Source organism: Hirsutella rhossiliensis, assembly GCF_020360975.1.
Source record: "Hirsutella rhossiliensis strain HR02 chromosome Unknown scaffold00004, whole genome shotgun sequence".
NCBI classification, from domain to species: domain Eukaryota; kingdom Fungi; phylum Ascomycota; class Sordariomycetes; order Hypocreales; family Ophiocordycipitaceae; genus Hirsutella; species Hirsutella rhossiliensis.
In genome coordinates, this window is record NW_025408670.1 from 5,206,896 (window position 1) to 5,233,198 (window position 26,303).

A 26,303-nucleotide genomic window follows, 5' to 3' on the forward strand; every position below is an offset into this window, starting at 1 on the left:
TTACTTTAGATATTAACGTTTATATATATCCTTTTTATAGATTCTTATTAAGGTAGTCGCGTAGCGTTTATAGTTACTTTTTATTTAGGTTATAGATCTTATAGAACGTTAGCGTTATTCTATCCTTAAGATAAATTTCGTGGTCCTATTAGCTATATTTAAGTAACCCTATCTTAAGTTCTTCCTTAAAGAGTTTATTATATTTTCGGTATTTTTAAGGGATATTCTTTATTCTATCTTATAGGTTTTATTCTTTCTTTTAAGAGCTAGTTTCTCTTAACTTAAGATCTTTATTAATTTATTTAAGGTCTTTCCTTAAAATAATAATAACTCTTTAGATCTTTATATTATATCCTTTATTTTATTTATATTAGATACTAGGTTATATAGCTATATTAGTTAGTATATAGGTCTTATTAATAGATTTTATTATATCTACTAGTTTAGTTACTATTTTTATTTATATCGCTAAAGCCTATAATAATTTACTTAAATAGTTATCCTTTTTATCCTATTTAGTAGCTAAATTATCGTAAAATTTTACTTTCTCTTAAATCTATTAGTCCTAGAAACTTATATCCTTATTTTAACGTAGCTAGCTAGTTTTCTAGTTAATTAGTAAGTTACTCTCTTATAACTATAAAAGTCTTAATATAAGGTTATATTCTTTAATATCTATAATATCGAAGTTAACTTATTTATTATAGCCTTAGATATTAATATTAAGGTAATTAATCTCTATATTAATAATTCTATTATTATAGTTAAAGGCCTCTCCTTTAATATTTATAAGTTTATATAGATCTTTCTTATATCTCTATATAAGTTAATAACGGTTAATAACTCTAAGTAAAATATAATTACTTATTATACCGTAGTTTAAAAGTATATATATATAATATCCCGCGATTTAGATATCTAATACTATTTAGTCGCTATAGCTTACTATTACTATATATAAGGTCCTTAGATCTTATTATATTATACTAATCTATAGCCCTTTTATAGATAGTATACCTTGTTTTTTACCTAGTCCTTATTTATTTTATTTAAGTATTCTTCTTTAATTTATTATTAATATCGTTTCTTTATATTTTTATCGCGTAGTATTATATTAAGGCTTAAGAGACTAATTTCTTATAGCTAATTAAAGATTTTTTATTTCTTAACGCTATATTATTTATATTATACTACTTCGTAGTTAATTATATACTATACTTTATAATTTTATTTATTTTCGTACTAAAGGTTAAGTTTTCGTTTAGTATCTTTTTATTTTTCGTATAGTATTTTTATATCGATTCTTTCTTAGTTAAATATAGCTTATAGCCTTTATATATATTACTAATAATCTTTTAATATACTATTATATTATTTATATTATACTTATACTTTTTTATATTTATAAACTTTATAGTTTAGGTATATATATTTATTATAATCTTCTTTATTATATTTAATTTATTATATAAGTCTTTAAAAGATTAATAGTTTAGATACCTTAGAATAAGTAACGTTATACTATTTATTTATTTTAGCGTATTTATAGATTTTATATATCTTTAAAAGATATCTTATTAATAAACTATAATTATCGCGGTATTTAAGTAGCGTGCTATAATTAAGTTCTAATAATATAACTTAGTCGTTTAGGTAGCGTTAATCGATTTTCTAATAGTTTAGTTTTATACTTAAGTAGGGTTTTAAAAGTACTTATCCTTTAAACTTAACTAAGAAGGCGTTATATCGTGCCTTTATCTAGAAGTATATTATATAATCTAGGTAGACGTATAATATCTATAAAATATACTTATAGTATTTATAAGTAAGTAGTATTTATAGATCGTCTTTAAATTCTCCTTATAGTTACTATTCTTATTATAGAGCTATAAAGGTATCGACTATAGCGATAGCTATAGCGTAGTCTCCTTTATATAGTACTAGTTAATACCGAATTAATATAGCTTATTAGTTTTCTATAAGAATTTAAGGTATTTATTAGGTTCTAATTTTAAGTATTTCTTTAAGTTCTTTAAAGTATAGAGTATATTCTCTAATTATAGTATTTTCCCTTAGTAGTAAGGGTAGTAATATAAGTTCGTTCTTATCTTCTATTTCTTTAGGTATTTCTTATTTTTTAAAGCTTATATCGTTAATACTTTATTATTCCTTTTTAAATTACTATCTAAGTTTTGTAAGTATAAGGGCTACGTCTATATCTTCTTTATTATATTATTTATAGACTACCTATTATTATTATCGATTTTTATTTTATATATCTTCTTAGAATTATTTACCGTTCTTCTTAATCTAATCTTAGGAGACTCCTTTAAGATAGGGGTATTTTAGTTCTATAAATTTAACTTATTTTTATATTTTAAGATCCCTTTATTATATTATTATAAGGGTTTTCTTTAATAGCTTTAGGAACTATTTAATACCGTTCTTATCGCTTAAGTATACTATATATTTATCGTTATAGTATATAGTCTAACTAAGAAGTTTATACTTTAGTTCCTATCTATTAGTAGCGTTTAAGTATTTCTTACCTTTTAAGGCTAGTACTTAGTAGGTTTTCTTTTCCTTATAAGGTTATCTATATTCTTTAAAGTAATATCTATATTTCCTATAGTTAAAATACTTTCCTTTACTTTTCTATATTATATCTAGATCTATCCTACTTAGGTTAGTTATATAGGTATAGGTAATAAGAGTTTCGTGCTTCTTTTTATAGTTAACGTATTAGTTAAAATTATTCCTATAAAAAGGGTTCTAGTTTCCTCTTCTTTATTTTTTTTTCTTAGCGTTATATATACTATCTATCGTTAATTTATATTACTATAGCAATATAGTTTAAGAGGCTATTAAGTCGATCTTTTTTATAGAGTTTATCCTTAACTTCTTCCTTAAGTCTATCGTAACATCGCGATATAAGGGGTTCGTCGTTCTATTTAAGTTTTAAGGTAACTTAACGGAATTTAGTAGTATAGTCTAATACTAAGGTCCTTTATTAAAGTTCTCGAAGTTTCTATTTAGCTTTTTATTCTTTATTAGTTATTCTAAATACCTTAGTAATAGCTTCTTTAAATCCTTAGAAACTAGTAAAGACTTTATCTATTTTACTATTTTATTATACTAGTTAGTTATCGAGATAGTCCCTTATAATAGGTCTAAACTAAGCGAGTACTATTTTAGATAAATAATTTCCTATATAAAGTACCTTTTCGACTAGGTTTAAAAGTTTCGTTAAGTAAAACTAGTAATAGGCCTTAAGTTAAGTAAGAAAGTCTTAAAGAGTACTATAAGTACTATTAAATAGTCCTAGCTACTTTAGTTTAACTGCTTTTCTAAGGTCCTTAACTTATCCGTTACTTCTTCTATTCTTAAGTAACTATACCTTATATCGAAGGGTAATAATCTCGCGTATTATATCCTAAGGCAATATAGTAGCTCTAAAGTTAGTTAATCTAGCTTACTATATAGGTATATTAATAGTTACGATATTACTTAAAGTAACGTAGTATTATACTAAATAAGAGCTTTTAACGTATAACGACTAGTATTATTCCTAAGGGATAAACCTATTAAGGGGTTTATATTAGTAGATATAATAGGGCGTAGTCTAAGTAATAATAAGTATATTACGTTAGTAATAAGTTAGAGGTCGTAGACTATAGACTATAACTAGGTAATTAAAATTAGAGATAGAATCGTAATAAAGATCTATATTATATTAAAAGCTAGAGAGCTATTTATCTAAAGGAGTAAAAGTAGGTAGCTATATATACTTATAGAGACTATCCTTAGATTATAGGCCTAGCTATAATCCCTAACGTTAAATCGTATAAAGCGTAGTAATCCCTAACGTTAGATTATATAGAGTATAGTAATCCTATCGATCTTAGATTACTTAGATCTCTACGATCCCCTCGATCCTATATCTATTAGATAGTCGTGCCGACTATTTATCTATTAGACCGTATTACGTGCTTAACGCGGTCGACCGTTAGCGGCCTAGTAGCTATAGTTATAATAAGCTAGGACTATACTAGTTAATATTCTAAATACTTAAGGATATCGATAAGGACCTAAACTATATCTTTACTACTTTAGTATAGATTATAATAGCTATAGTTCTACGCTAAGGGCGAGTATTACTTAAGGGTAACGTATAGTTTACCCTAGAGGTAAGGAAGGTAATAAGGGAGGCTAAGAGGGTAAGGAGGAAGTATAAGTAGGAAAAGAATAAAGTAAACTAAGAAGACCTATATAAAGCGTTTATAGCTTAAAAGTAAACTATCTATAAGGTAAGGAGGGCTTACTAGCGCGAGTTCTTAAAGGAATTTAGCGCTAATAATACTAAGCTTTAGAATATAGAGAGGTAGGTAAGACTCTATAGTAAGCTATTACTAAAACTAACTTATATCCTACCGCTAGTTAAGGAAGGTAAGGATTAACTAATAGAAACCTTTAAAAGGAAGGCCTAGCTACTAGCCGCTAAGTTCTTTTTATTAAAGGCTAGTATAACTTAAGGGCTACCTTAGCCTATAGCTAAGGCGACCCTTATAGTTAATTAATAGATCTAGCTAGCTAATATTATAAGGGCGCTAAGTAAGATAGTAAGCTAGAAAGTAGCGGGTCTAAATAGCGTCCCCTTAAGGTTTATTAAGAAGTATAGCTTAGCTTTAGTTTAGCGACTAGCTATAATCTTTAACGCCTATACCTAACTCTTATATTTCCTAGGTTAGTTTTATAGCGTAAATATAGTAGTTATTTAAAAGCTAGGTAAAAGGCTAGACGCCTATTATATAATAGGGGGTTAGAGACTAATTTCCCTCCTACCTATAGTAGGAAAAGTACTTAAGTAGATACTAGCCTAGAAGATTATAGGAGTAGTAAAGGCGAATAGTATCCTATTAAATAGATAAATAAGGAATAGAAAGGAACGCTTTATAAAAGTAGCGATCCTATTAATAATAGAATTAATACGCGCGATATAGGCTTAAAGGGGCATTATATTATTCCTATAGCTAGATATTAAGGGCGTATTTAATACGGTTAACTATAATAAGCTTATAAGGGAACTAAAGCTTAAGGGATACCTTAGGTAGCTTATAAGCCTAATATAGAGCTTTATAAGTAATAAAAGATCGACCTTTTACTTTAATAAGAGGACCTTAAAGCTAACTTAAGTACTAATAGGAGTCCCTTAAGGCTCCCCCTTATCCCCGATCTTATTTCTATACTATATAACCCCCCTATATAAAAGGCTTAGTATAATATATAGTATTTATACTATTAGCTTTACTAACTATAAGAAGGTATAAGTAATAAGCGTAGAATTAGGTAATTAATAATATAAGCGGAAAGATTAGTTAAAGGAGTATAGAGTAGGATTTTATCTAGAATTTATAATAAGTATATAAGGGGCTAAATAATATATTAAAAGAATAGCGTTATAAAAGATACTTATAAACTTACTTATTCTATCTACTACTCCTAGGGAAATCTTTTATCTTTTATAGACTATTGCTCGCCTATTAGTAGACTAATTAGTTAGCTTTCTAGTATATTTTATAGTACTTAAAAAGCTCTATCTATATTATATCTTCCTAACTTAGTAGGTAGTCTAATTATAGCATAATAGTTAATATAAGACTATAGGTTTTAGTATAAGTAGTAGATTTAACTAGAATATTCTATGCCCTACCTATTCTTATATCGCGGATATCTTCGGAACCGCTAGGCTAAAATAAGTAATAGGGTATCCGTTCTACTCGTAATTAACTTATATATTTTATATATATTTTTATTTATAAGGATAGGCTTATCCTAACCCGCTTTTCTTAAAGAAAGGTATAGATATCTAGTAAAGGTCTTTATCTTTTAAGGGTTATTCCCTTAGACTATATTATAGAGCCTCTTTTTATTAGCTTATTTTATAAAGCCTCCCTATACCTATTATTTCTTTATAATAGTAAAATAAGAATATAAGGGTATATTCTTATACTAACGATATAAATATAGTTAGTATTAAACCTAATAAAGCTACTATAGTAGTACGCTTAAAGGAAGCCTAGAGGGTATATATAAAATAAGCGACTAAGTTTATAGTTACCTTTAAACTATTAAAGAGTAAATTACTATACTTTATATAAAAGAGATAAGCGATAATAACGCTAGTTTATCTTAGGGCCGACTTAGTAACTTTAGTTTAAGAGGCCTACTTACTAAGGGTTTAGGTATACTAGAAACTATATTAAAAGGCATACTTAAAATAACTCTAAGTAAAGTTAAAGCGCTAGACTATAGCCTTAACTAAGCTCGCGGCGTTTATATAAGGCTATACCTTACTATACGCTAAGGAAGTCTATAGTAAGGTAATTTAGTCCTTAATCTCTTACGCTATAGTTATATTTTATAAGATAACGCCTATAAGGGGGAAACTATATAAAATCGTATAGGACTTTACCTAGGACTAGTTAGCTTACCTCTAGGTAATAATAGGCGCTTACTACGCGACCTTAGTCTACTAAGTTAAAGCGGAGGTATAGGTGCCCTTAATCGACCTCTACTTAAACTAAAAAATAATAGATACCCTTTAAAGGCTAAAGGACTTAGGGCTCTTAGGCTAAATCTAACGCGCGTTTAACGCGGTCGTAAGTATACTTAAAAGGAGGCGATACTAAAGAGAGAGTAGACCCTTAGTAGTACTACCTCTAGGTAGACCCCCCTTCGCGGAGGAGATAAGGGGGGTCTAGAGCTAGATAAGATTAAACGACCTTTTAGATAAAGCTAAGTCGCTTAAAAGGCTAAATAAGAAATAAGCCGCTTAATAAAATACTAAGGAAGATATAATCTAATAATACTAAACTACCCTCTACCCTATTAACTTCCTACCTTAGTTTAATAAAGCGATAACGCTAGACTATTATAAGGGCCTCCCTAAGTATATTAGTATAGTAATTACTTAGATATATATAAGAAAGATCGGGCTTAATAACTTCTTTTATAACTAATAGGTCCTTAGCGTAGTTTCGCTAATATATACTTATAGATAAAAATAAGATACTATTTACTATATAATAATCGACTATCTATTAATAGTAAAGGTAAGGGAGTCCCTTTTTATATAGGCCTAGGATATAAGTAATATAAGAGTAGGCCTTTAAAGGAAAAGAATAGCGGCGCCGCTAATATAATAGTTCCTTTACTTAGGTAGGCTCTATTAATTTAACTTAGCTTAGAGGCTATATATAGATATACCGGATAATAGAACTAAGGTCGCGCTAAGGATAGAGCGGCCCTAACTAAGACTACCTTAGCTAACTACTTCCCTTACTAAGGCGACTTAAAAAGGGAAAGGACTTATAATTATAAGACTATAGCTTTAACTAAACTAGACCTAGACTAAGTATAAACCTCGCTAATTAAACTATAAACTAAATAAAACTAATATAACTTAACTAAACTAACCTTAATAGCTATAGAATAAGACCTACTATTAAAAGACTATAACTAAATAAGACCTAACTTAAAACTAAACTAAGATAGAGCTAATAACTAGCCCCCCCCCTTAAACTATAACCTTAGCTTGGCTCGTTAGTAATAACGTCCGCCTTATTATTATAGTAGGAATAATAAAACCCTCTTAAGGTAGTACGCGGAGTATAGGAGGGAGTAACCTAAGGCTTATAAGGAGTATAAGGACTACTACCGCTATAAGAACCCTAATAATAATTAGATAAACCCGACCTTAAACCTAAACTAAAGCTAGCTTAGATAGCTAGCTTATAAGATAGAGTAATAACTAGGGTCTATACTAAGGTAGGACTTATACCGGCGGCGGTATAAAGGCGTTTACTATAGCTTATATTATAACCCTAGATCTAGTTAAGGTTAAAACTAACGATAATTTTAGCTAAGACCGAACTATAATAGCTATAAAGACGCTACTAAATAAAGTTAAGAGCGTTAGTAAGATCGGTAGGTAATATAAGATAGGGACGCTTTAAGGCGGGCTCGGCGCTAAGAGAACTACTAGGCTATAGCTTAGCGTTAAAGGGAGATATAGTTAGCTCTTAAGCTAGCTCCGCGATAGCCGCGGGCATAGATACCTTAGCCTTAGCCTTAGATAGGGCCTTAAACGTAGCTACCGCCTTACCCTTACCTTTACCTTTCCCTTTATTAAAGGGAACTAAGGCTAGAATAAGCTTAGTAAGACTAGTAAGATTAAAACTACTATCCTTAGCGTTAAGGCTATCGCTAGTAATAAGATAGAAATAGTTAATAAGATTATTAACTACTATAAGAGTCTTCTAAGTAACTAAGAGCAACTTAAGCTTAACTTAAGCTAAGGTCTTAATAGCGTCGCTAAACTTACTTAAGTACTTTTTTAAGGACTTATATATATAGTAAGTATTATCTATAAAATAAGTAAAAGCTAATATAAGTATCTTTATATTCTTAGCGACTATAGCTAGACTAAGGGTAGACTCGCTTAACGCGCCCTTACTTTTAATAGTAGGGGCCTTTTAATTAGCGTAAATATAAGTTTCTAAAGTAATATAATAAAAGCGCTCTTATACTAAACCTTTAATAAGAGAAGGGCTATTAACCTTAGACTATACTTAGTATAGGGTATTAGCGGCCTCTTTACCTTTAAAAGTAATCTAAAATATAGATTAGTACTAAACTTAGATAGTACTATAGTAGGAAAGGGTTACTTATTTAGTAATAAAACTAGTTAAAGTTAGCGTAAGTAATATATACTTTAGCCTTTATAGCTATTAAAGTTAGTAAAAATACTAAAGGTAGGACCGACCTAAGATAAAGCTAGGATTAATATATATAAAACTAGTTTTAATAGCTAGTAAAGGACTTATAAATAAGCTTATTAATAAGACGCTTAATATATATAAAATATAAGATAGAGCGCTTTAATCCCGCTACTATAGCGACTTTCTTATAAAGAAAGGGTTTTAAAAAAGGCGAGCCGCTACTACTTAAGTTAGCTTCTTAGTTAGATATTATAACGCGATAATAAGTAAACTAAATATAGTGCTAAAGAGACCTAGAGTTATAGAAATAAGGTAAGTAAGGTAGTAGTTAAGCCTATAAAAGAGATAGATAATAAAGGGATAGGAGGAGGTATATATAGAACTAAAGGAGGAGGGTAGGTATATATAAGCGCGAGCTAAGCGTATATAATTAATAACTATAAAATAGAAGGTAAATATAGGCCGCTATACCCTTAATTAAGAAGTCGCGTAGCTAGATAAGAACCGATTTACGATTAGCGGAGCCGGCTAACTAAATTTTAATTAGCCGGCCCTATGTAACGGTCTCAACTGAGTGTGTTGACAACTAGCTGAGCGACTGCGACGAGTATCCTAAAGCTAAGGAGAAAAGAAGAAAAGAAAAGAAAGGAAAGCTCTCGAAGATGGCACGAGCTTATAAGCGGAGCTCCGGTGGGTCTTGTCGAGAGCGGAGCCGAGACCCTCACGGGCTCAGCCCGTTACAATAACCCCCTCCTTCCCCTCCCCCGTTTCGATCGTTTCGATTGGGGTGGTTTCGATCCAACTTTCCCATGAACTTCTTCATACCTAGCCAGTGCTATTGTGTCTGCGACGTACTTGACTGGCTCCCACGTCGGACCTATCCATCCGACCCATTTCACCAACACTTTCCACTCTCTCCCGACTTTCTTCCTGTCCAGAATCTCTTCCACTTCCCACAGCTCGCCATCGTCCGTCAAAATGGCCGGTGGGCGGTAGTCATCCGACGTCTGTGACGGTAGCGGATCGTCCGCTGCTAAGCGTAAGAGCGACACGTGGAACACGTTGTGTATTCCCGAGGCGTGTCCAGCCTGCACGCGTGTGACCCAATGGTCTCCAGGACGGTGTACTTGGCCGACAGCCAATCGAGCTTCTTGGATGGCCGATTGGATCGGATGTTGCGAAGTCGCAGCCATACCTTGTCTCCAGGCTTGAACTGGTCTGACGGCTGTCTTCGCGAATTGGCGTTCTTCTCTTGCTGCTCTTGCGCTGACGCAATTGCCGCCTGGGCCCATTCCGTTGCCTCTCGAAATCGTTGCACAATGCTTTCAGCCCTGGTCACTGGGGACCTTCCGTCCGTCCGTAACTTCTCCTTGACTTGTATCGGGTCAACATGATACCCATGCGTGATAAAGAACGGGCTCAGGCCTGTCGACGTCGAGTTGTGATTGTTGATGGCCATCATGGCCGCTGGCAACAGCTCTTCCCAGTTATCCTGAGCATAAGCAGCAAAGATCCTCAGATATCTCTCGACTTCCTGATTCGCCCTTTCTGTTGCACCGTCAGTCTCGGGATGCCACGCCGTAGACAATCTTTGCTTCACGCGTAGCAGCTCGCAGAGCCTCTGCCATAGTCTACTGGTGAATTGCGTGCCACGGTCAGTGACGATCGCGCGCGGCACGCCATGGTGTTGCACCACGTTCCGTAGCAATGCTCTGGCCGTCGTCTCGGCCGTGATGTCCTTCAATGACTCAAGAACGACACTTTTGGACAGTCTGTCCGTCACGACCATAAGGTTGGTCGAACCGTTCGACTTGGTTGGTGGCAGGTCTGTCACAAAGTCAATTGACAGCTCCGACCAGATCCTGTCTGGAATAGGTAGCGGCTTCAATAAACCGCGACGCTTCTCTCGCCAAATGTTGCTTCGGCCACACATCACAATTTCTCACAAATTGACGCACGTCTGAATCGAGGCCTGGCCAATAAAACTTGCGGCTCAACAAGGACTTCAGCATGTCCCGTCCGGGGTGTCCTGCAAGCGTTGAGTCATGCGTCTCCTGCATAAGCCGCGTGCGCAGGGGTTCGTGGTTCGGCACCCAAATTCGCTCTCGCCAGCAGAGCCGCTGTCCATCGTCAATCGAGCATTCCGAGAGCATCACGGGCAGTCCCCAATGCGACGGCAGACGCCTCTCGCCTTGCTGTACGGCCTTTCGGATGAGCCAATAACGATTGTGCTTCTTGACACCTTCGTCCCATAACTTCTGCAGTTCCGGGTCCGAGAAAGGGTTTTCGATTGAGTCGTCTTGGTCAGTTGTTGCGTCATCGGGTTGATCCGTGTCGCCCTTGGTGACATAACCGCTCTTGACTTTTGTCACCAGGCCACCCTTGTTACGTTGCAGCAGCTGAACACGTCGTCCTTGCAACCGATCATCTTCGGCGCTGTGCGGCATGTCCTGTTCTCGTCGAGACAGCGTGTCCGGTACGACGGCTTCTTTGCCCGGTCGATGCTTGATGGTGAAGCTGTACCGCGATAGCGTCTCAGCCCATCGCGCCTGACGTTCACTCAGTTGCTGCTTCTTGGTGAAGTAACGGAGGTTGAGATGATCCGTCAAAACGGTAAAGGACTTCACACTCCTCAATTCGGCGTCCCAATGCTCAAGGCAGCGAATGATCGCCAGCAGCTCTTTATCGTGGATTGGGTAGTTGCACTCCGCCGGTGCGTTTTCTTTGAGAAGAAGGCCACAGGCCGCATGATGCCGTCATCGCCCTTTGCGAGAGCGCCCTCCTGTGACATAACCGGATGAATCCGTCTCCACAATCGTCTCTCTATCCGGATCCCATTGCGCAAGGACCGGCGCACTGGTCAGAAGAGCCTTCAACTCCTCGAAGGCCTTGTCGCACTCCTTCGACCACGCAAACACCGCATCCTTCTTTGTTAACGCCGTTAGAGGCGCGGCGATGTTGGAGAATCTGGGAATGAATTGCCGGTAATAGTTGGCAAACCCCAGAAAGCTTCTGACGCCTTTGACAGAACGGGGTCGCTGCCACTGCTGAATTGCCTGCACCTTCTCCGGGTCCACGCGGATACCTTTCCCGGCTTCGACGATGAAGCCCAGGTACTTGACACTCTTTGCCTCAAAGTCACACTTGTCGATATCAATCTGCAGGCCTGCATCTCGCAGTCGAGCAAGGACCTGCCTGACTTTGTTGCGATGATCTGCGAGCGAACCGCTCGAGTAGATCAAGATGTCGTCAATGTAAGCGGAACAGAACTCGTCGAGGAAATCTCGCAACGTGTGGTTTATGTAACGCTGAAACGTTGCGGAGCACCCGTCAACCCGAATGGCGTGACAAGCCATTCGTAGAGTCCGTAACGTGTTCTGAATGCTGTCTTCCACTCGTCTCCTCCTCGACGCGAATCTTGTGAAATGCTGCGATAACGTCAAGTTTGGTGAGCCACTTGGCCTTGGACAGCGACCGCAAAGTTTCCTCGATCAACGGCAAGGGATATCGGTCTTTCTTGGTGATCGCATTCAATCCTCGATAGTCCACGCAAAAGCGCAGACCACCACCGGGCTTCCTCACGAACAAAACTGGTGCTGACGCTGGAGAACTACTTGCTCGAATGAAACCCTTGTCGAGTAGCTCAGTGAGAGTCTTTCGCAGAACAATGAGCTCTTCTCGTGACATGCCGTACAATGGTCCCCACGGCGGTTCTTTCTCCTTGTCATCAGGACCTCTCTCTAACTGAATCTTGTGATCACACCCCGGACGACGCGGTGGGAGTTGGTCCGCTTGGTCGCGGTCGAAGACGGATAGGTACTCGTGGTAGTGACGGGGCAGCTTCTCTCTCGGGTCTGACTTCTTCCTCGAGTCAATGCCTTCTCAATGTCTTTCAGGCTTGCGGCGAAGATCCGCACTCCATCGTCTCGATGCTTGAACTTTCTTGCTCGGCGAACCATTCCGGCGAACACGAACGCCGCCTGTCCTCGTATGTTGCACCGTTCCTCCTCCTTCGGGTCTCGGCCTTTCACCCAATGGTCGTGCGTCCCGATATGCAAGAGGTTCTGCGATAATCGCAAGGTGACATCCTCCTGGTTCAACCACTTCTTGCCCAGAATCACAGGATCGGTCTGGTCTCGCACAACGTAGAAAAAAGCTCTTTTCTTCTGGTACCCGTCGATATCGAAGTCGAAGTAGGTCACGGCACAGATGGCCTCGGGTGAGAATGTGTTGACCTGCTCCAACGCTCGAGGTTTAATCGGAATACGCGGCAGGTGAAGCTTGCGGGCAAGGCGCTCACTGATGGTCCCATAACACAGGCAACCACAGTCAACGAAGGCCGTGGTGAAATACTCTCGATTGATACCGAAATTTACGTAGAGGCCTTCACAGTCCATCTCGTCCTTCTGAGTTGCCCATTCCGCCTCAGCCTTTGCGCGCTCCTGACGGCGATTTTCGTCAGGAGCTACTCGTTTTCGAATGGTCATCGGAGGTATCCCCGCTAGAACTCTCCGCGGGCTCTTGGTGCTTTGCTCTCGAGCTTCTTGTCTTCTCTTCGACACGGACCTTGACTCTCTGCTGCCGCTCCTTCCGGACACTTGGCCGCAAGATGGCCAAGCTTCCCGCACTCGTAACATTTGCGCTCCTCCAACGGAACAAATTGCTTTTCCTCCGGGGCCCTCCTGCCGTTTATCAACCGATTTGCTTTCACGGGTTCCCAATCCATCTGATCATCGGACGGGGGGGACGACGTGGTTGGCGATCCGGGTGACGGGGCTTTGTCGGGACTCGAGCGGTTCGGATAAACGACCATACTCCTTTCTTGACCTCTGCTCGCGGCCTTGTTGTCGTTGGTGGAAATTGAGGCTATCTAGGCGCGAGCCAATCGTCAAGAGTAGCTCGGCGTAGCTGTTGAAATCCTTCGGGAGACTGACGGCACTGACGAGACTCGACTTGAGCCTATTATTAATTGCTCCTTCCAAGTAATTGATTTGCACCACGTCGGCCCACTCGCCACCGCCACTATCGGCAAGCTCTTTCTCGAACTTTGGGAAGAAACTGGCGAAACTCTCATCAGGCTTCTGCTTCAACGATCGAAGTCGATCCAGTGCTCGTGCCTTTGCGTTCGGGTCCCCGTACCGACGGTTCAAGTAGTCGAGAAACAGATCTGGGGAGCGAGCACCATCGATACCGCCCTGTTCGTAATAAGCAGCGGCCATGTTCTGGGCTGTTCCCGCCAACCGGGAGTACACATAGGCGAAGAGTGCTTCTTTATTGTCGAATGCCTGTCGGTCCACAGCCAATTTCGCTTTCATCTCTAAGAACCAGGGACGGAAGTTTTCCTGGTTCCATCGAATTTCGGCGGATCAGGCAAGGTTGGTTTTACCCTCTTTGATGGGATTCTTTCGGATGTCTCGATCGATTGAGGCGTGTTGTCGGACATCGGTTCGATAGGAGCGACTGGTTCATTTGCCGGAGTCGGAGTTGAGACGGCTGTTTGGAGGATTCGGATCTGCGATCGCATCTCTTCGCGTTCGGCCTCTTGGCTTGCACACACTTTCTAGTTTGTCCATCACTGCAGCCAGGGCTTGCATCATCGATTGAGGCTCAAAAGAACCTTGCTGGGAATCGATTGCCTCCATGACTGAAGATTTTCTCCTCGTCTCTCAGGACTGAGGGCGACTTGATCACACAGCAAGTCTGATACGGAAGGGATATCTCGACAACGGTCGAACGCTATCAACGCCTCGAAGGCTCCTTCCTACACGGCTGGACGTTCTGCACAGGGCTTCTAGTCCAGCTGCTGCCGTCCACACTGGGAGCCAAGCAGCAATCACGTACTTCTCGCTCAACCGCACGCCGTACGGAGAGCAGATTGACGCTCCACGTCCTTTGCTCGGGAGATGAGAGCTACGCGACGCGAGCCAAGCTGGCTTTGGCGCCGTACACACGCACTTTCGTCGCGGGCGTTCCACACAGGATTGCCCAAGCTACTGCCACTCCGCGTACCCACAAAGGGAACTGAACAGCGCTGCCAATTGATTGTGATCAAAGGCTTTAACGATGAAAGCGGAGCTTTAGGATAATGTAACGGTCTCAACTGAGTGTGTTGACAACTAGCTGAGCGACTGCGACGAGTATCCTAAAGCTAAGGAGAAAAGAAGAAGAAAAGAAAAGAAAGGAAAGCTCTCGAAGATGGCACGAGCTTATAAGCGGAGCTCCGGTGGGTCTTGTCGAGAGCGGAGCCGAGACCCTCACGGGCTCAGCCCGTTACACCCTACCTAAGAGCGACCTATACTAGCGCCCGGCCTAGTAACCGGATATTACTTACCCTACTAACTAATAGACTAATAAGCTAACGTAACTATAGCTACGCGGCTATAACGCGGGAGCTAAGGTAAATAGAGGCGCCCGCGAGTCGGGCCCTTAAAGAGAGACTATTACCTATAACCCTAGGCCCGGGCTAGCGAGCCTAGGCCGCGGCCGCTTAAGATAGTAGTAGCTACGGCCTAAGAGGGCCCGCGCTAAGATATAACTTCGCGGGAGGAGCCTATAGTAGCTAGCGTAAATTTCCTATATATTACTACTACGACCTCGTTTAAGGCGGACCTATACTAAAAGAAAGAAGGGTTTTCCCTTAAGTACTTTAGTTTTTCCCTCTTATTTAATATTAAAGTTCTAAATACCTTTAGCTAAGTCCTTAGCGTAATCTTAATAAAATAAATAGATAAAGGAGTATTTATAAATAAGGACTAAAGTATAGCCTTAGTAATTTACGTTAATAACTTTCTTATAGTAAGGCCCTTTAAATCTATAATAAAAGAAAGATTATTTAAAGAATTATCTAAATTCCTAGATTTTACTATCTTAAGAAATATAAAAGACTTCTTAGGTCTAAATATTATAATAACCTAAGAAAATAAAGAGCTATATATATCCTAAGAAAATTATACCTTAAATAAATTAAAGGAATTTAATAAAAAAGGTTTAGGAACTTTAAATTTACTTACTATAGTAAGCTTTAAGATTATAAAAGTAAAGGAATTACCTTTTAAGGAAGATATATTATAATTTTAAAAAAAATAGTATCTTTATTATACTTAGCCTTATTTACTAAGCTAGATATCTTATATTCTATAATTTCCTATACTAAATACGCGGCTAAGCTTAACTAAACGTATTTTAAAGCTTTAAATATAATTTAGAAATATTTAAATAAACTCCCTAGCCTAAAGATTAAATATAATTATAATATCCCTTTTACCTATTTATATATAAAGGGTTTTACTAACTCTAGCTAAGCGTTAGATTTAATAGACGGAAAATCCTTTTCCGGTTACTATTTTTATATATATAATAATATAATAAGCTAGGCTTACTTTAAGTAGAAAGCTATTGCCCTTTCTACTTATAAAGTATAGTATATTAGCCTTAGGGAGGTAAATAAAAAAGTTATTTATTTAAATATACTTTTTAAAAAATATTACTAAGGATCTATCTATTAAGATTCTTACTACTATACCTCTTATTTTAACGGATAATACTACTACTATTAAATTAGTAGAAAATCCGGAATTTTATAAAAGGTCTAGGTATATAAGATTAGCCTATTACTATACTAAAACTAATATAAAAGTAAGGGAAATTAAAGTCTTTTATATTAAATTAAAAGATAATATAGCTAATATTTTTATAAAGGAATTAAGACCTAGATTACTCTATAAATTTAAAGATAGTCTATCTTTAATATAAGTTCCTAAGTAATTAAAAAGGGTTTTTAGATAGTTCTTATACTTTCTATATCTTTCCCCTACTAGGTTTTTCCTTTTTAGGTTTCCTAGAGAAATATTTACTAGGTTTTTATCTATTAAGATTTTCCTAGTAATAATAGGTTTTACCTTATATAAGGTTATCCTATAAATAATTATTATAACTATAGATTTTTCCTACTATAGGTTTTTCTATTAGTATATACCTAAGGATTTTTTTTCCTAAGAAAGAATAGGTTTTTATATATCTTATTAAGGTATAAGAATAGTTTTCCTAAATTAAGGTTTTACCCTATATATATACTACTATAAATAAATTAGTAAAGAGTATATAAATCTACTCTTTAAGGGAGGCTATAAGGAATAGTATTCCTACTATAAATAAAGTAGCTATTAGTAAAGAGTATATAAATCTACTCTTTAAGGAAGGCTATAAGGAACGGTGTTCTTACTATAAAAAAAGCAGCTATAATATACTCTCCTAATTATATAAGCTAATAAGTAGTATATTAATTATAGATAAAATCCTATATTATAGAGTAAGAATCGCTTATTATTTTATATATTATTATATATTAAACGGGTTGCCGGTTATTATATAATTAGGAATCGAAGAAATAGAGCTAGCTTAGAATACTAGCTAAGACCTCTTAAGAATACCGGCACGACTAACCTCCTTTAAATACGAATATTAGTAGAACTAAGATACTTCTTAATATACTTAAGGTATTACTAAATTCCTTAGTCTTAGGGCTATATAGCAGCCTAAATCTAGTCTCGAAAGGTTCTTCCGTTTAGCTATAATTATCTATATAAGATAGTATGTCCGCTAGTATATAGAAAATTAATTATTAACTTTAACACCTCTTCTATATACTAATATATTACTAATAAATTCTATTAAAAATCCTACCTTATACTCCTTCTTCCTCTCTATTACTTAGTCTTATATAATTCCTTAATTTTCTAAAATTCCGCTTTTACTTATATACCTTAAGATAATCTTATAGAAAATTAAGTTTATTAAGGAACTATTAATATTAAAGGTCTTAACCCTTAAAAATTAGAAAGGGAGTTAAGGCCTAGCCTATAGTAGAGACGTATTTAACTATTATAGTCTAATAATATAATCCTAGCCGCTTTTTAAGAGTCTCTCGCTTCTTTAAGCTCCCTAGTACTAGACTATTAGAGCTAAGGCCCTCGAGGATACCTATTTCGTCTATATTAAAGTAGGACTCTAGTAGGATTGCCTATATAGCCGGCAGCTTAAGCAATTAAAACTATTCCTCGATATAGGCTATAGAGGCGGTATTAACGCGAGCAGAATCGAGAGATCTACCTTTAATAGTACTAATCTCTAGGTTCCGGGCTAAAAAGCCCGCAATCTACTACTTCCTAAGTAGACGGGTATCGCTGCCGGCCTTAACGATACGGCTAGCAAATTCCTTAATAATACGGCCGGTAAATTCCTTAACTAAATAATATATTAGAGGCAGCCTAAGGGCGGCCTAGGTAAGAACCTAGTCGGTAAGGTGTTTTTCCTACTCTCGGCTAAGCCTCTAATATACCTCTTTTACTTCCTTAATAAGCAGAGCCCCTTTAAGATATATATAGAGGGTCCCTTTTAGAATACCCTACTTTTAACTAGTATAAAGCTAAGGCATCCTATTTTTAATAGCTTCGAGTGCTTCTTAGAGCTAGTTTTTAGTATACTTAGAAAGCCGAGGTATTACTAATATAAATAGTATTTATTTTATAATTATAGGGCAAGAGATGCACGAGAAAACGCGGTTGCAATGTAATATATTTAACGACGCGATGGTGTTATAGAGAGTGCCGGTATTGGGGTGTGCCGGACTTTAGGTGGGCTGACTTACTTTCTAAGCATGAAATGTAGGTCTATCTGATGGACCACTACGCCCACAAGCAATATTGCCAAAGGTGTCGAGGTGAGTAGTAGATCTCTTGGACTTAATCTTCCTTGAGCAAAAATTGAACTATACCAATGCGAGAGAGTATAGTTCAGAGTGTAGCCAAGGGTGTTCCTACGGTGACGGTCGCGAGACTAGCAGAGCTGAGTGTTTCTTGGGTCATGGTCACAGCTGGCGAGCGAAAAGGGGGAAAACTTTCCCATCCAGCGGTGCTCTCATCAGGTGGCTAGCAGCTACTTCCATGGAACACGGCGCCGCTGAGCCAGGTAGGAGGGAGTACCAAGCATGTAGATCTATTCTTCCGGGACTGAGTAAAATGTCAGCTTTGCGAAATGCAACCGTTACCGAAAAATGTGACGATGGGGTACCTACTGTCAATTTCTCCGTTGTTAATAGCGTCGTTGATGACCTTGGGCGGCTTGCCGTCCACCTGGCATCCAACGCTATATGCCGTCCCAAGAATCTCCTTGACCGTGCCCTTCAGATCCTTTGAGAAGGATTTGAAACGCATGGTTCGTGCGATTTCAATAATCTCATCCAGGCTGACAGACTTGCTGTGCTTGATGTTCTTTTCCTTCTTTCGATCGCGCGGAGGCTCCTTGAGAGCCTTGATGACAAGGGTGGAGGCGGTCGGCACGACGGACACTTGGGCTTGGCGGTTCTGGATGGTGAGCTTGACAGTCACGCGCAAGCCTTTCTGTTGGCGTGGATTAGCGAGTGTTCTGCAGGGCCGGTCTCATACCAACCAACTCACCCAGTCACCAGTTGCCTTTGCGATATCTTCGCCGACTTTCTTTGGGGACAACCCCAAAGGGCCAATCTTGGGTGCGAGAGCCGAAGAAGCACCCACCTCGCCGCCAGTGGCTCGGAGGTGGCTATAGATTGGCAGTCAGTGAATGGGCAAGACGGGTGTTTTCCGTGACCAGCAAGACAAACATGATCTTGATCTCATTGGGATCGACTTTGGGAGCTGCTCGATGGTCAGCTTCCTTCGAGCAACGCGGGTTCCAGGGGGAGAAGAGATCGCGTACGCATTGTGGCGGGTTGTGTTGTGGCAGAGGCTCGTGGTTTGCTTGCCAAACTGGTGAAGTGCTTCAGCCGCGGGTTGCAAGACGGAAACTGTAGCGAGACGAGAAATTATTTCTTGTGTGCCCCAGCAATCTGCCCTATGATTATGTAATCGACGCACTGATTTTGCAGGATCCCTCTAACCAAAACGGGCTGGCTTAGTGCCTGGGACCTTGAAACAGGTCACTCATGTACCGAACCTTGACTCGCTGGGAGAAACTGGCTGCGCCATAACTCAAGTTCCCCCAGGACACCGCTCTGCACGTGAAAAAACAACTACCAATCATCGCCAGCTAACTTTGTGGCTGTCGAGGACAAAGTCAGGTACGTTATGACATGCGCGGATAGCCTGGTCTACATGAACTGTCTTCCGTAGACTATTTGGGTACCTAAGGTCATGGCCAGAAATCTCGGGCCAAGGTTAATGATGCAGACGACTCGGAATGTCATAGTTTGTGTCGCCAAGAAGCAGTTTCTCTTTATTTGAGGGGTTCTTTTGGATGGACACATCTATTATGTTTTTACTTCCCGTCTTCACTACTCCCCGCTCCTGCTGCGGCCAGAATTGTCCACCGCCGGCCGAGACGAGGTGGCGAAATGAAAAGAAGCGGCCGCATCTTTTAGTTTGTGCCGCTCACGGCAAGCCTGCAGGGAAGAGTTAGGCACATTCGCATCATCCGGTGCCAATGTCGAGGGAGCTACTCACTTCATCAAGTGATCCATGAAAGTCTGCAAGGACACGTCGTCTGTGAATATTGTCTGTGCAGAAGTGGCTCCAGACCCACCATAGGGGCCTGTCGTATGCGTGGTAGAGGGATTCAGCTTTGATAGCAGAAATCTCGCCTGGGATCCACCGGCATCGCAGACGATGAATCGAGGCAGCGGAAATCGATCTGTGATGAGGTCCTATTCCAGCGTCAACTCATGAATCGAAACACTTGTCAATTCCTTTCACAAACCCTAGCATCCTCTTTAGGCTGCTCCAGCAGCGCAGCGAAGTTCTCGTAGCCTTCTTGGTCTTGGTATCCAGCCTTTCGCCATTCGGCAACCGTCTCGCCGTGGAAGATCAAGATGTGGAAGAAGGTATCCAAGAGTAGAATGTGAGTGGGCTGAATAGACGCAGAGTCCAGGAGAACAGGTATTCCTCCGTCCTGATCAAATGTGTACGAATCCAGCGTGGGCTGAATCATGATCAACGAGTTGCTGACGTCCTCATGATTCAACACATGGCGATCAAAGGCGGTTTCGTCGGGCGAGTTGTTGAAAACCTGCAGGAACTGACTTCGGCGGAGGTGGAACATGAACTGGGGGTAAAGGGTGAAGTTCTTCTCCAACCGAAAGGAGGATGGATCGTCCTTTCGGTAGTCCGCGAATCTCGAACAGAGGCGGATAAGCATCCTGTCCACCCATCGCAAGACGTCCGGGCCATCATCAACCTCCGACTTAAAGACGGCAATCCTCGACATGAGAACCGCCGCCGCCTCTTGGTCAAACGACTGCGCAATGGCCGGGTCTCCGGCAGGTCCGCTCAGATTTCGGGCTATCGTTGTGACTCGGAGGTGAAATTGACCCGAGGAATGCTGATAGTACGTCAAGAATTGAGCCATGCCTTTCTGCGGGGCTTGCTGGTGGGAAGCGGGCCCCTGACTGGCAACCTCAAAATAGACGCCGTAGCTGGCCTTTGGGTCGATGCCGCACATCTTCCAAGAACACGTGTTCCCAATGCCACATTCTGTCTCTCCAACCGAGACCGACTTCTTGTTGAGGGAGACGGCGTGCCCAATGAGGCCTGTCACTTTCAGCTCCTTTGTTGTCAACACTTCAAGCACGGCATTGAATCCCATGAGGAGGTTGTCGTCGCCGTCCTTCTCAAAGATACGAATGAACGACTGTTTGAACATCGAGGACGTGAAGCTATCGGTCAGAATCATGTGGCCACCTGTGGAGTTGCAGAGGCCCTTCATCTCCAGCAGTCCAACTTGATCCAGGCAGCCAGCAAAGATGTCGATGATATGCCCATTGTGAGCTGTGCGTTTAGCCAAGTTATCGTAAAACTGCCAAGGCTCAGTACCTATACTGCTGGCTGCGTTTCGTTACTAGCGGGAACTTACCTTCAGAGCCTTCTTGTAGTATTTGACGTTGTCCCGGTCAATGTCGTGATGCGATCGAATGGGCTCGCGGAGTTCTGCTCCGACGACCATACCTGGTCCTTCCGTGGCCGGACCGCCAGCGAACAGCATCATACGGCCACCAGCATTCTGGAAGGACGACTCCATGAGACCAATGGCAACACTGAGAGCCACACCGGTACATCGAAGGTTTCGCCGGTCAGTGGCGGTTGGCCAAGGGTCCTTTTGGAGGGACTCCAGCGCTTTCGTGAGCTGGAATTCTGCTTGCTGAACGGGAAGGAGGAAGCGAGAGGCCGGTCCTCCATGCATCTGACGTCCTGCTTGGGGCTGCAAGCCGGACCTCATAACGGGCGAAGAGAGGCCCAGCATATCTTGGACCTGCTTGGCCGTGTAATCCTTGCTGCCTCGAAAAACGTACGACTTGGCGCATCCCTCGTAACCAATTTCATGCACTTGAACCTGTGACATGGAGTAAGCCGCGTGCTTGTCTGTGAACGTAACGGTCTTGTAACCCCTTACCATGGCGCCGAAAGTGATGAGGCCAACAAGGGCGTTTTCTGGAAGCAGGCTCAGGCTCATCACCAGCGACTCCTTCAGCGAGGATAGCCCCTCCTCTTCTTGGCACAGGTCGACGACATAAAGGAAGATCGGCGGAGCAGGGGCGGGTCGGGATAGGCGGTATTCGATGGTGGTGTTCGCGGGATGCAGTTCGGGAGGAATGGCATTCGCCGTGATGTCTTTGTAGTGCGGTGGAAGCTGGTTTCTTGACAAACAAAACGGGCAAATCCACACTCTAGCACGAACATCAACTTGGCTGACGATTGGTTAGGTATGTGTCTGCCTTAACGTGTGGGAAAGGCATGTGTGGAAGTTTACCAGAAGGGATTCAGAACAGATCGGCAGGGCTGCTTGCAGGTCACGGGCTCAAATTGCAGGAGAGGAGTGTCCGACTTCTCCTTCAAAGGCGTGTAGAGAGCTCCGATAGGAACTACAAGCCTCGAGGCTTCCTGGGCAAGCGAGGATCTTTAGTACCAGGTATTCAGAGTCGGGGGGCCTGCAGCTATTGCCTACCATGCGCGAGCTGGGAAACACATTCCAGCTAAGGCGAACTCCGTCCCGATCTTCGACTTCACTCCACTGCTCTTTGAGAGCCTCGTAATCCATGACGCTCCTTGGCACCGAGGTCTCGAGATTGCGGGCGTCTTTGGAAGGTGAACACCCAGACGTGGCTCGGCTTTGATAACTGCGTGGAGCTGACCGACCGCAAAGAAACGAATCGAAGTCTCGAAATGTGCGTGCCTGAAGAACAAGTCCTGGTGTCGGGCGCAGAACGGACGCGGCCGAGGTGTGCAGACGTGGGGAGGGCCTGTTCAATGCGAAAGCGATCAGGACAAGTTGAAGTTCGGCAGCTCCCTTAGGTGGCCTCTCATGCAAGCGCGAAGTGCCGCTAAAAAAAGGTACAGTAATTAATAGTGCCCGATGGCAGGGCCCTCGGCGGGGCGCCTTATGGGGAGCAGTTTAGTGCCTCTCGCACTGAGACGCCCGCCCGGCCGAGGGCCTAGCCAACGTGGCAAATCAGCAGATAAATCCTCTCTGCCTCTTCGCAGGGTCCGATGTCGCTCCATGGTTACCACGTGAAGCCAACCAACGAGACACCATCGAAGCGTGAACACTTGTCATGAGCGCCTTGTTTCCCTCGCGCTGGCGTCTATGCCGGTGCCAGGGCGTGTTGAAAAACAGCCCTGCTCTGTCCTTTGTTTTCCCTCATGGCAGAGCAGTATCCCAGAGGACCCAGGTCGAACCTGCCCGTCCCTTAGCCTTCGATCTACACGAACCGACCACTTCAAAAGCAAGCGGGGAAAATCAAGCCCCAATCATCTTCCTCCATGGGTTATTCGGATCCAAGAAGAATAACCGCGGCATCAGCAAGTATGACCTTTGTAGTCCAACTGACCCACCTCGGAGAAAGCACATGGCTGAGAATAGCACAGGGCACTCGCTCGGGACTTGGGAGCTCCCGTATACGCTTTAGTGAGCCATCGTTTGCTACCGTGTTTCGGCTGAGCTGGGGTGGCATCACTGATTGCGATAGGACCTGAGAAATCACGGCGAATCTCCTCATAACCAGCGCCATGACTATCGTGCCATGGCCAGGGATGTGTCGACGTTTATCCAGGATCACAGTCTGCGAAACGTCACTGTCATCGGCCACTCCATGTAAGTCCGCCGTTGCCTCTGCCGGCTCAGCATCGAGCTAATGTGGCTGCGCAAGGGGCGCGAAGACTGCCATGGTATTGGCGTTGTGCTGGCCAGAGATGGTTGCGAGTTTGGTGTCGGTGGACAACGCTCCTGTCAACGCAGCACTTAACCAAGATTTCGCCAAGTACATCCGTGGAATGAACAAAGTTCAAGCCGCAAATGTCACTCGCCAGGCCGAGGCTGATCGGATCCTACAAGAATTTGAACCGGTGGGTGGAAAATGCGCGCTCGAGGAGGCCCCGTCACGATTTCATACTGATATGTCCGAACGACATGGGTGTTTGGGGCGCAGTCTCTCCCAATCCGCCAGTTCCTACTGGGGAATCTTTACCGCTCTAGGGGAGAAGATGCCCAGAGATTTCGTGTTCCGCTGGACATTCTTGCTCGGTCACTTGGCGACCTCGGCGATTTCCCCTACTCGAATCCCAGTGAACGAAGCTTCGAGAAACCGGCCCTTTTCGTTCGTGGAACCAGGAGCCATTATGTGACCGACGCGATGTTGCCAACCATCAAGAGTTTCTTTCCTCAATTCCGCCTAGCAGACATCGATGCCGGACATTGGCTGATATCGGAGCAACCGGAGGCATTCCGGAAAGGTGAAGTCATCACATGTGGCGCATTTGCCATGCATTGGCTGACGGTCTCGCAGTCGTCGTAGGTTTTCTGACGGATGGCAAGTAGTGGCGCGGTGCGACTCCAGACCGGGGCTGCCAGCCTTTTGACTTTTTTTCTCCATTTTCTAGAAGTTGATAAAGAGCTAGCTCCCCCAATCACCTTCTGATCTGGTGAGCCGGTTGAGCCCCTGGCGATTCTCGGGCGATAATGGTAGTGATGATGCTTGTGGACGGAACACCCCCAGCCCGCAAGTCATGATTTCCATCATCCATGACCTGCCTTGACGTCCAGGAATTTGGACTATCAACGGCCAGCCGAGGCACCAAGGCGCGGTATCGTAAGCCACCGCTATCAGCCCATGAGAAAGGGGCAAAATTATCAGGGTGGTCAAAGTACACGGAATCCTATCGGTGTGCAAAACCCAGACACAACCACTTCAAGTGCAACACGTTTCGCGAGAAATAAATGACCTAGCCTTTTACCATTCCATGGGAGTACCTTGCCCCCAGCCGCCTAAGATGCTACGCCATTTGGAATCACCAGAGCAGTGTTGGGATGAGTTCATCACCCCCAAGGATCACCGTCATCTCATCGTCTGCATACAACCGGCGCCGCCTACACCTCTTCCAGAACGCGCTCCTTGAACTCTCGCTCCACCTTCTGGCCCTGGTCATCTGTACCTGACTCTCCGTGGAGCGCCATCAATGCACCCAGATCGAACTTGGGGGCCTTGAGAAGTTTGACCTTGCGGATGTGGACCTAGACGCGAGGTGTTAGTCCCAAAGTCAAGCTAGGCAAGCGAATATTTCATCCGTTGGGGTAGCGACTGACGTTCTGCAGCGGATAGATGCCATGAGTTGCTTTTTCGATCTCGCGGCCAATGACCTCAGGAATGAGCTTGGAGGTAAGCTGCGTGAGGGTGCAGCTGGACGCTTCGCGTTGGATGATGTCGGTCATCTTGCGTCGAATGGCTCGGATTTGCGACGAGGCAGCATATGTGGTCTTTTTGATTTGGTTCGGGCGGCGCTTAGTGAAGGCGATGGCGAAGAGGCGAATGAGGTAGTCATCTGTCGTCTTGACGGTGACATTGGCCTCGATCAGAGTCTGCCACTTGCGCACTAGAGAGCGCAGCTTGTCCGAGGTGAAGTCCAGGCCGTGAAAGTTGGTAAGGCAGTTCTTGCCCTGGACCTCGTCGACGCGGAGACGCACTTTGCGGAACGCGTGATCCTCGTCCTTCTGAAGGTCGGCCAAAGATACCTCTACGATACGGCCCTTCAGGGCGTCGTTGGCATTCTTCAGGCCCGTCGTACGGTTGACCAGAGTCTTGCCGACACTGCGTTTCCCCGTTAGCAATTGTCGGCGTCGGCTCGCAATTTCTTGTTCCATCTCCCGGACTCACTCTCTGACGTTGAAAGGACTTGGTGCCTGAATAAGTGTCAGCGAGTCGGCACAGGCAAGAGTCGGCGTCGCCGGTGGGGGTGTCGCATACTTTGATCGAGTACCAATCCTTGCGCGTGAAGGGATCGACCGTCTTCTTCTTCAGACCTTTCTTCCCCTTGGAGAGTCTCTTGTTCCTGTAGCGAGTTAGAATCAAACGAGGAGGAAATGGGCTCGCCAGCGCGACGCAGAATGCTTACTTTCCAACCGCCATGGTTGCTGGCCGAGATGCGAGCAGTTGGAGATGTCAAGGTTGATCGCTCTGGTGGAGGGAATAAGAATAATTTTGCATCTTGTGTGCACCGGGCCGTGGTC

The 26,303-nt window shown here is 42.1% G+C and overlaps 5 protein-coding genes across 5 annotated transcripts; 1 reads left to right on the forward strand and 4 right to left on the reverse strand.

The window, feature by feature from the left end:
* Positions 1 to 9,813: 9,813 nt before the first annotated feature.
* Positions 9,814 to 13,267, reverse strand: HRG_04865 (Pol; the record flags this gene model as incomplete). The annotated part of the gene is made up of 10 exons (XM_044863336.1): positions 9,814 to 10,272; positions 10,444 to 10,662; positions 10,739 to 10,809; positions 10,852 to 11,502; positions 11,575 to 11,747; positions 11,841 to 11,952; positions 12,007 to 12,088; positions 12,153 to 12,296; positions 12,363 to 12,641; positions 12,737 to 13,267. The coding sequence occupies 10 exons, from the start codon at positions 13,265 to 13,267 to the stop codon at positions 9,814 to 9,816; spliced, it is 2,721 nt and encodes a 906-aa protein (XP_044721950.1).
* A 5,506-nt stretch (positions 13,268 to 18,773) lies between these two features.
* HRG_04866 (ribosomal protein l11, RNA binding domain-containing protein) lies at positions 18,774 to 19,515 on the reverse strand (the record flags this gene model as incomplete). The annotated part of the gene is made up of 5 exons (XM_044863337.1): positions 18,774 to 18,787; positions 18,853 to 19,177; positions 19,235 to 19,355; positions 19,417 to 19,450; positions 19,512 to 19,515. 5 exons carry the CDS (start codon positions 19,513 to 19,515, stop codon positions 18,774 to 18,776), a joined length of 498 nt encoding a protein of 165 aa, XP_044721951.1.
* Positions 19,516 to 20,168: 653 nt separating this feature from the next.
* HRG_04867 (sec23/Sec24 trunk domain-containing protein) lies at positions 20,169 to 22,841 on the reverse strand (the record flags this gene model as incomplete). Its single annotated transcript, XM_044863338.1, has 9 exons — positions 20,169 to 20,193; positions 20,255 to 20,454; positions 20,508 to 21,602; positions 21,660 to 21,944; positions 22,026 to 22,136; positions 22,197 to 22,433; positions 22,482 to 22,491; positions 22,554 to 22,684; positions 22,749 to 22,841. The coding sequence occupies 9 exons, from the start codon at positions 22,839 to 22,841 to the stop codon at positions 20,169 to 20,171; spliced, it is 2,187 nt and encodes a 728-aa protein (XP_044721952.1).
* A 514-nt stretch (positions 22,842 to 23,355) lies between these two features.
* Positions 23,356 to 24,594, forward strand: HRG_04868 (alpha/beta hydrolase fold domain-containing protein; the record flags this gene model as incomplete). The annotated part of the gene is made up of 5 exons (XM_044863339.1): positions 23,356 to 23,606; positions 23,669 to 23,708; positions 23,770 to 23,894; positions 23,950 to 24,145; positions 24,229 to 24,594. The coding sequence occupies 5 exons, from the start codon at positions 23,356 to 23,358 to the stop codon at positions 24,592 to 24,594; spliced, it is 978 nt and encodes a 325-aa protein (XP_044721953.1).
* A 572-nt stretch (positions 24,595 to 25,166) lies between these two features.
* On the reverse strand, positions 25,167 to 26,202 carry HRG_04869 (ribosomal s3Ae family domain-containing protein; the record flags this gene model as incomplete). The annotated part of the gene is made up of 5 exons (XM_044863340.1): positions 25,167 to 25,310; positions 25,383 to 25,884; positions 25,951 to 25,976; positions 26,041 to 26,125; positions 26,189 to 26,202. 5 exons carry the CDS (start codon positions 26,200 to 26,202, stop codon positions 25,167 to 25,169), a joined length of 771 nt encoding a protein of 256 aa, XP_044721954.1.
* Positions 26,203 to 26,303: the final 101 nt, after the last annotated feature.